Source organism: Pinus tabuliformis, chromosome 8 (assembly GCF_031772625.1).
Source record: "Pinus tabuliformis cultivar Carrire ecotype Pingquan chromosome 8, CPIR1, whole genome shotgun sequence".
In the NCBI taxonomy this organism is placed as follows: Eukaryota; Viridiplantae; Streptophyta; class Pinopsida; order Pinales; family Pinaceae; genus Pinus; species Pinus tabuliformis.
In genome coordinates, this window is record NC_142294.1 from 448,894,842 (window position 1) to 448,904,226 (window position 9,385).

The window sequence follows — 9,385 nt, forward strand, 5'->3', positions numbered from 1 at the left end:
CAATAATAATATCATAAGATTCCAAAGGAAGAACATTTAAAGTAGCTTTAGTCTTAGTATTACACATAACAAAAGAGTATTTTGGTACTAAATCAATAAATTTCCTCCTTGCCCTTGTGGCCAATTGTACCAACCAATATTTTTTGTTAACGTTTTCCATAGCTTACAATCTTCTTCTAACATAGCTCAAATGTAACTTAACATAGATCCTAGGTCTAATAAAATAGAAATATTTTTAGTTAAGAGTTTACTTCCCACTTACACCATGGATGGTTGGTGATCTACTTCTCAGTTGTGTAATGCAACATTAATCCTTTGGATGCTTCTTCCAATGTCCTATCTTTAGGTTACTCACTTAACATTATTTACAGTTGCCTTGTCTCTATATTTAAAAGGGAAATTCCTAGCCAAATGTGGTCCATTACATTTTCAATTTTTAATGGGATCCGTAAACTTTCTTTGAGATAATTTTTTTCTACTCTCAATATCTTGGTTATACTTTAAAATGGATCAACTTTGAATTTCTACACTTATTATAATTAATCCCTTAAACCATCTAGATCTACTCCATGAGGATGGAGTCCTCAACTTGTACTGGACCCTAAAACCCTTCTAAGTATCACACCTATTTTTATTACTATATATAATAAGTATCCACTTATATTATAAATATATATAACATATAAAAAAAATTATGGCATGGAAAATCAAGTTCTTAAAAACCAAACTCTGAAATGTAGTGATTTCGTCATCAACAATGAGGTGAGAATTTCTTCACATTCAAAACTCATTTTCGTTGAAACTTTCACCCCTCGACTTGAGAATTGTACTTAATTTATTTGGAATGTTGATCGAGTGATTGATATTCAAGGTTTCATGGTTTAAATGTGACATTATATTCTATTTTGAGTTTGTCTGAAGTATTAGTTTTCCTACATTAGAGTTTTGTCTAATAAGAAATATTTGTATACTTTTGAAGGTGGTGAAGCTAAGAGGTGCTTCGATAAATTTGGTGAATGGTAGGAGGTTTTTATAGTGTTTAGATAACCACCACCGAGTGGGAAACTAGGCTTGCATTGTGGTGAGTAATAACCAGAGTCCATGCATGATATGACTTTTTTAAGAGAGATTGTAATTTTCATGTGATTTTCACCTTAGCACGTAAGAGCACACACAAAGATTAAAGCCACCTCCCAAAAACTAATTTTCATGTTGTAGTATTCTATCACTAAATATGTGTAGTAATCTACCAGTAAAGATGGATTTCGTAAATTTAAAACCTTGGTCATGGTAATATGTCTTCACGTTATTTTTAGAAACCTTATTTTTTTTCATGCTCTATGGTTTGGAGTGGATCGTGAGATTGATGAAAACCTGGGCAGTATTCTAATATTAAATATGTGTAGTATTATATCAATAATGATGGATTTCCTACATTGAAAACCTTTTTCATGGTGATCCATCTTCATGTTATTTTTGGGAGCCTTCTTTTAATTTTTTTCGTGCTCCATGGTTTGGAGTGGATGGTAAATTTCTTAAATGAATCTTTCCTAACTTGTCTTCTTTTAGGTGAGCATTCAATTTTATTTCAATGGTGTTGCTTTTATACTTTTATATTTTTGTCATAGGTTGCATAATTAAGAAAAATGATAGGTCACTTTTCTAATGGTATCTATCACACGATTATGTGTGAAGCTTCATATTAAGGATTATTGTCTATGACTGTATTTATTTTTTACTTATTTTTTAGATCTTAGTATTGTATTTCAGGCCAATTATGAAAATATTCTTAGCGAATCATCCATTTTTCACCTCATCCAAATTCATATGGTAGGCTTTGTAGTTGGCCAATTTATAATTTTTTCTGCATCATTGTTTAATGTTGTCATCAGCTTCAACTAGTAACTCCATAATTTTACCATTATCTATCATATCTGTTTTCATCATCTACATCCACCAAGTTTATATTTAGGGAGATGTTGTGAAATTCTTACTTAAGTGACTCTTTATGATTGATCATTCTATTTGAGGTCAAGTATTTTAAGAATGATCTTTGTATGGACCATCAATTCCTATTTTAACTCAAAGGTTGTAGTAATTAGTGATCCACACAGTACAATAAGATGGATTGGTGTACATGTGAACACTAATTTTATGAACCTTTTGTAGATTGTATATTATTTCATCATGATTTTCTAAGTATTGATTAGTTTTAGTGGATCAACCAATTTTCTTGAGAAGTTCAACATTAGTTGTCTAGACTTATACATTGAACTTTCCTCATGTTGATAGTTTCGAGTTACCGGATCCTCTTCATATTTTTGTCTCTACTTCCTACTTGGAATTTTTAACATATATAGGTCTCAATGCTCATTTTGTTGAATTTATTCAAAGACTTTGTTTTCCTCACTAACATCTAACACATTTCTTTAGTTCTTTTCATTATTTTTGGTTCTTATGCCTCTTTAATCAAACCTTTTATAATTCCGAATTCAATCAAGTTCATTAGTATTTTTTGGCTCTCCTTATGAATGTTTTGGTCGTACTTCCTAATTAATGCTTTGAATATCTATAGGTCTCATGCATTTACAATTCAATGCATCGTTGCGATATTTTCAGTTTGATCCCCAATGCCAATTTTTAGAATGAACATATTTATCTATTTTAGAGAGTTTCTATTGATGGGTTTTTTCTATTTTCCTCTAGTCATGAGTGTTTGTACATAGTTATCTTAGCAAGCCTAATTGTTAGAAACTACTTTTTTTTCTTTTTTTCTTTTTTTGTTTATTCCCTATATTCTACTTAACATAGATGTTAATTTTATATTATTATACACGAATGATTGTTAATTATAAACTTATATAAACATCCTTATCTACCTAAACCATTATATTTCTTTACAACCAATCCTTTTCTCATTTCTATATATTGTGGCCATGTTCATGTCTTATATACACTAATGAAAAATATAATTTAAACTTTATATTATTACTTTGTTCTATAAAATCTATAGATACCATCTAAATTAGCCCAATACTTCTACATAAAGGATTATTCTATAAAAATATATTTACAAAAGCAAAAACCTCTTTGAAAAACAAAATCGTATTCTTGTAAACATAATGTTCACATTACACCAATTTTAAAAAATGGGTTATACATATTTAAAATTTTTATTCTAAGCATTAACATTTCTTTTTTTTTTCTCTGAGTAAAGACTATTCTATTATGTATAAAAAAGATGAAAAAATATTTACAGAGAGGTTTGAACCTCTGAGGGGGCTGTAGCCTGCCCTCTGTCAAAAAAATTGTTGCAGTCAACTCTTAGCCGTCTGTTTACATAGATGAAAACCAAAAGCCCAAAACTCAATAGAGCTAGATAGGATCTATACTTTGTTTCCCGCCACCCTGTTACAACATGCATTTCTATGCAGCTATTACAAAAAGCTGGAAAGCCAGACTCATAAGCTGGAAGATGAGAAAAAACCATACTGAAAATACCAGAAATCATACCCACTGAGAAATACATCCAAAAAAAACCGCAGTCCTGAGATGACTTGCTGAGACAGAGTGAGTTATGCCTGAGGTGGCAAGTCTGTATCTTCTTCATTAGCTTTGCAAGGAGAGCTAACCCATTCAACCATCACATTGTCTTCTACTTCCATATTGTTGCAGCCTGGAGGAGTCACAAGATGCAGTACACTGCCTGAGAATTGCGCCGGTGCACAAGCAATGATATCCTCATGAGAAGAGGCTTGCTGTTGGCACGAATCCTCTTGATGACCTTCAGCCTGCTGCGCCCCTGGATTATTGAGGACATCACCCGCCATGCTTCCTTGAGAGTCACTAGAATTATGAGAGAGAGACCTGTCCTTGGAGTGTTCATCAGAGCCTGTGAGCTCATCTTCTTCCTCTGAGAAGATGACTGTAATGATAATGGAGATAATTGGCTTGTTTAGCTTACTTTTAAATTTGAAGCTTGAAGAGTGGAAAGAACTATTAAGGGACGGACCGTAGTGGTCTGATCACGGTGAGGCCGGCGAGACAGAAGCTAGCGGGGAAATGCAACGAGGACCAGGTCCACCCCTACCCCTAACACCTCCACGAGCTCCTGAACTACTACCCCTTCGGGAAATTCCACGATGCCAGGCCATTGCAGAGAGGATTAATAAACTGAAAGGGCGAAAGGATTGATGAAGGAAGAAAGACGACCCGCCCCAATCAAAGAAACAGGAAAGAGCAGTACTCTGAATTGAAGGCCCCCAGGGAAAACTCCGCACAGAGAGTAAACAGAACCACGAAAAAAAACCCAGTACTGACGGACTGAACCCCACACCCTGCCCAGACAACTTCAACGAAGACCGTAGCGAGACCTATTGCAGAGATGGGCCAAAGGAAAAAATACTGACCATACCAGATGTGTACCAGAAGAATCAAGACAAAATACCTGAAGCTGTCTAGATGCGAGCGCCTATGGAGTCATGGTGGCTTCCAAGTGCTCTTCCCTGTGCCTAAATTCTAAGAACAATTCCGTCCGAGAATGTCTCTGCCTAAATAAACCAGAGAGAATGTCGAGGTCAGAACAACTGAATCGCTGCTTGTGCTCACCATCTTGAAAACCTTACCCCGCATGCCGTGAACCCAATGCCTCATTATTGCGATTAAATGAGCTGCCATAAATCACCAACCTAATCTGCAGTGATGCCAGATGCCAGCGTCGCTTGCATGAGCATTAACAGCTCATTAAGGCACCCGCATTCGGGTGTGAGACCTCCTTCGATTGCATATCACTGGCTACTATGGTTTTGAAGGTGGAGAGTTGATTCTCTGATGCTATACTGGAAATTGAGCCTTCAAAGAATTCCTTTCCACACTCCACTCCTAAGTTTGCAAGAAAGTCAGCCAGTTTATTCCCTTCCCTTCTAATATGTTTAAAGGAAATTGCTTGGTGATTAGTAAGCCATTGTTTGAGAAGCTCTAGTCTAGTGGCCAGTCTCCAACTGCTACTAACCTTATATACCGGAGATCCCTGCATAAGCTTTGAGGCCATGTTGATAATAATCTGAGAGTCCCCTTCCACTATAAGAGGAAAGAATCTTCGTTCCTACGCCAGATTTAGTCCTCTCCATAGACCTTCCAGTTCCGCCGCATTATTGGTGTTCCAACCAATTGAGCCAACAAAAGTTATTAGGGGAGTTCCCTGGTAGTTTCTGATGCTTCCACCAAATCCTGTTTTTCCGGGATTCCCTTTCGAGGCTCCATCGAAGTTAAGCTGAAATACATTGATTGGTGGTGGTGTCCAGCTTGATGGAGACTCTAGATGCTTTGAAGAATTATCCTTTGATGGTACCGGTTGTTTTAATTGAATCTGCCAGTTGTCCCATATGGCTTGTTCCTGCGGGAGAGATGGGAAATCCTCTTTAGACCATCCTTTAATGGACAGAGTTTCTTTAATGTTCTGGTGCAATCCATTCCAAATCTGCTCTATCGGATGTGCTTGATCTTTAAATATCCTTCTATTTCTCTCTTTCCAAATATTCCACATTAGTAATCCTGGTATGAGTTGCCATAGTGTATTTAAGAGTTTTCTTTTATATGGCTCTTGGGGCCAGGTGCGAAGAGTCCCTTTGATGTCCCCAGTCACTCTTCCATCCTTCTGACAGCGGAATGTAACTTTTTCCCACAATTTCCTTCCCAGTGGACAAGTTTGCATAAGGTGTAATGCTGATTCCTCTTCCTGTTTGCAGTTGGGACAAATGGATGGTCCAGCAAAATTCCTTTTCCTGAGATTGTCCCATGTGAGAATTCTGTTGTGAGAGATAAGCCATAGAAAAGTTGAGACCTTCGGCCATATGGATGGATTCCATATCTTGTCCCATAATTGGTCTTTGATTATCTTTTCTTTGATAATTATTTTATAAGCTTCCCTGGTTGTGAAAGTGCCCTTTTCCTCATATCCCCATCTGAGTGTGTCCAAGCCTGCCGAAGTGAGTATTTTCCTTTTTTGAAGTTCTAAGGAGAGGGAGAGTTGAGTTTGCTCCGGGCTGTGAGGTATTATATGCCTGGCCTCTTTCCATTTTCTGTGTTCTTGGGCATTGTGTGAGTCCCAAAACTGGTTCACCTTCTCATGTTGATATATGTCTTGATCAACAATTCCCGAAATTGTATCTCTGAGGTTTGGGAGCTACTGCCATGAGTCTTCCCAGAACCTAGCTATGTGGCCATCCTTCACCTCCCAAAAGTTGTGCTTTTGAATTATATGTCTATGTTGAATGGCTGAGTTCCAAATAACCGATCCTTTACTGATTTCTGACATTCTAACTCTCTCCTCCATGGACTTGTTGCTTGCATATTTCGCTGTCCAAAGGGAGGCCCAAGGTGTAGTGGGATTAGAGAGCCATTTCCACCAGATTTTGGCTCCCATTACCATATTACTATGTTCTGGGTCTCTTAATCCAATGCCTCCTGCCTTTTTGGGAAGACATGCTTTCTCCCACTTGACTAGTGCCCATTTTCGGTTTGGCCCCGATTTCCCCCATAGGAAATTTCGCTGAAGCTGTTTGATAGCTTTGAGGACCCATTTAGGCGCTGCTAATATGGAAAAAAGGTAAAGAGGCATGGTCTGAAGAACTGCTTTGATTAGTACCAGCCTGCTTGCCATATTAAGCGCTCTATGAGTCCAAAGGGACAATCTGGCTTCCAGATTTTCTAAAAGATTGTTCCATGAGGAATGCTTGAGAGCCGTGGCAAATAAAGGAGCACCCAAATATTTAGACGGAAGGGCAGCGATGGAGAAGCCAAGGATACGGGCAATGGATCTTTGGGTGGAGGGCGAGGTGTTGAAGAAGAAGATCTGGGATTTAACTTTGTTAATGAGAGCTCCAGAAGCCTCCGAGAAGTCTGCAAGAATAGATTTAAGAACTCGAGCTTCTTGAACTGACGGATGACCAAATAGCATGTTATCATCGACGAATTGCTGGTGCGAAAAAGCAGGGGCTTGGTGGAAGGCTAGACCTTTGAGATGATGAGAACGGAGAGCTTCTTTAATGCTGCGTCCTAATCCTTCAGCTAAGATGACAAACAGGAAGGGAAAAATAGGGTCCCCTTGGCGAATTCCCCGAGAAGGACGGAAAGTGGGTGAAGGGATTCCATTAATGAGAATAGAAAAGAACGAGGAGGAAATAAGACTACTGATCCATCTAATCCAAGAGGGGGCAAAACCAAAGGCTTGAAGGATTTTTTGCATATATTCCCAACTAATACTATCAAAAGCCTTAGATAGATCAATTTTGAGCAACATACCTGGTTTTTTTGTGTGCTTGAGAGAGTGGATTATTTCGTGGATTATTCCGTGGGTTCTGAATTAATCCCGTCCGTATCTATCTGGAGTGTAGGATTCCTCTTCCATTCAGACCTGGATACATCCACCTTAGAGTACGCGATTCTTCCACCACCTGCCACACTTCCCATTTGACCAGATCCTTAAAATGATGAAAAAAATTTAAGTAAAGCCATCGGGTCCTGGAGCTTTCCCTGCTTTGAGTTGATGCACAACATCATCAACCTCCTGAAGGCTTATGGGTTTGAGAAGGAGAGTGTTATGGTCTTCAGTAATTAATCTGGGTATATGTCTGATGATTTTTTCAATAGCTTCTGTTCTGTTTATGTCCGGCTCTTGATTCATCTTCTTGAAATAATTGAGGAACACCTGTTCTATTCCTTCATGTGTTTCAATTTTGCCTCCTTGTTCATTGGTGACCCGAGAAATTTGATTGATCATTCTTCTTTGCACTGTAGATTTGTGAAAGAATTTCGTATTCTTCTCACCCTCCTTCAGCCATCTAACTCTCGATTTTTGCCTCCAGAGAGTTTCCTCCTGTGACTCTCGCTCGAGGAATTGAGTTTCTAGGGACTGCTCTTTCTTGCTAAGTTCTTCCGAGCGTCCTTCAGATATCATTCTTTGCTTAACAACTTTCATTTCTTGATTAAGGATTTCCTTAGCTTTAAAAATGTTGCCAAAGACAGAGTGATTCCAGCCTTTAATTTCCCCTTTGAGATATTTCAGCTTCCTTTGGAATATGGACATTTTTGTACCATCCATCGGATTGCATTTTAGCCAAGATGCTCTGACAAATTCATTGAAGTCCAGGTGAGATAGCCAAAAAGCCTCAAATCGAAAGGGACGCCTTGTATGGCAACCAGGACGATTCCAATGGAGGGCTATCGGCCAATGATCAGAACCGGAGAAGGGAAGAATAGAAGCTGTGAATTCTCCTCCTACATGAACTGCATTATCAGAGATTAGAAATCGATCCAGACACGATGCTATCTGCATTGGAGCTGCCCTTTTGTTGTTCCAAGTGTAGAGGCCATTATTTGTAGGAGTATCTATAAGCCAGTTATTTTGTATGAAGTCTTTTAATAGAGATCCTTCCCTGTTTATTCTGCAACGCCCTCCCTTTTTTTCCTCCATTGAAGCGATCATGTTATAATCTCCTCCAGAGATCCATAACGGGTATTGCCTCTCTGTATTAAGGTTCGTTAAAGCATCCAAAATTTCAGCCTTGTGCTGGGTTTCTTGAGGAAAATACACATTAGTTATGTGACCATAGATGTTGGTTCCAATTATATGAAATATGGCTTGGATGAAATTTTTATTTGCATGTATGTTGGCTAGTTGAATCATTCTTGCATCCCAGAGCACTGCAAGTCCTCCGGAAGCTCCCTGAGCATCAACAGCTGTTACTGTCCCCCCTGGCCAGGCTTTTGCTGCTATTTTTTCCAGGACTGTCAAGTTGCACTTTGTTTCCTGTAGAAAAAGAATTGCTGGTTTTTCTTCCATTAACATGTTTTTTAATAGTTTTCCTTTCCTTGGGCAATTAAGCCCTCTAATATTCCATGAGATCAACTTCATTGGGAAGGCTTGGGGTTGATATTGAAATACTTGGTTAGCTTTGCATATTTGCCTGATTCTACCAATACTTCTTCAATCTTGATGGTTCTCTCTAAAGTAGCTTTTCGTCCCCGTTTTCTACTGTCTTTGGTGATGAATTTCCCGTCCCATTGGCTGCCGATTTGAACCCCTAGTGAATATTTTTTCTGGGCTTTATTGAGGACTGCCACTAGGTTGTCCACTTGTCTATCAGGTATTTTGTCGAAGTTCCCTGTTTTACATGCTTGTTCTAATCCCAAGATATCTAGCTCGCCAATGTCTATTGATTCCGTATCCTCCTCCATGATTTGAGGTTCTTGAGAGTTACCATCGCCTTCCTTCTCATTTTCTATACTGGGGTTTGTACCATCTATATCCATATCAGGGAGGCTCCAGGCTTTTGAAGCTGTCTTGAGCTTATTGCCTTCTAGATCTACCTCCTTTTCCCCTTCT

The 9,385-nt window shown here is 38.5% G+C and overlaps 1 protein-coding gene across 1 annotated transcript; it reads right to left on the reverse strand.

Annotated features, from left to right (window-relative positions):
• Positions 1-7,344: 7,344 nt before the first annotated feature.
• LOC149235988 (uncharacterized) lies at positions 7,345-8,842 on the reverse strand. The gene is made up of 2 exons (XM_089368740.1): positions 8,095-8,842; positions 7,345-7,454 (listed from the first exon to the last, which is right to left on the reverse strand). The coding sequence occupies exons 1-2, from the start codon at positions 8,840-8,842 to the stop codon at positions 7,345-7,347; spliced, it is 858 nt and encodes a 285-aa protein (XP_089224866.1).
• Between the last annotated feature and the right edge of the window lie 543 nt (positions 8,843-9,385).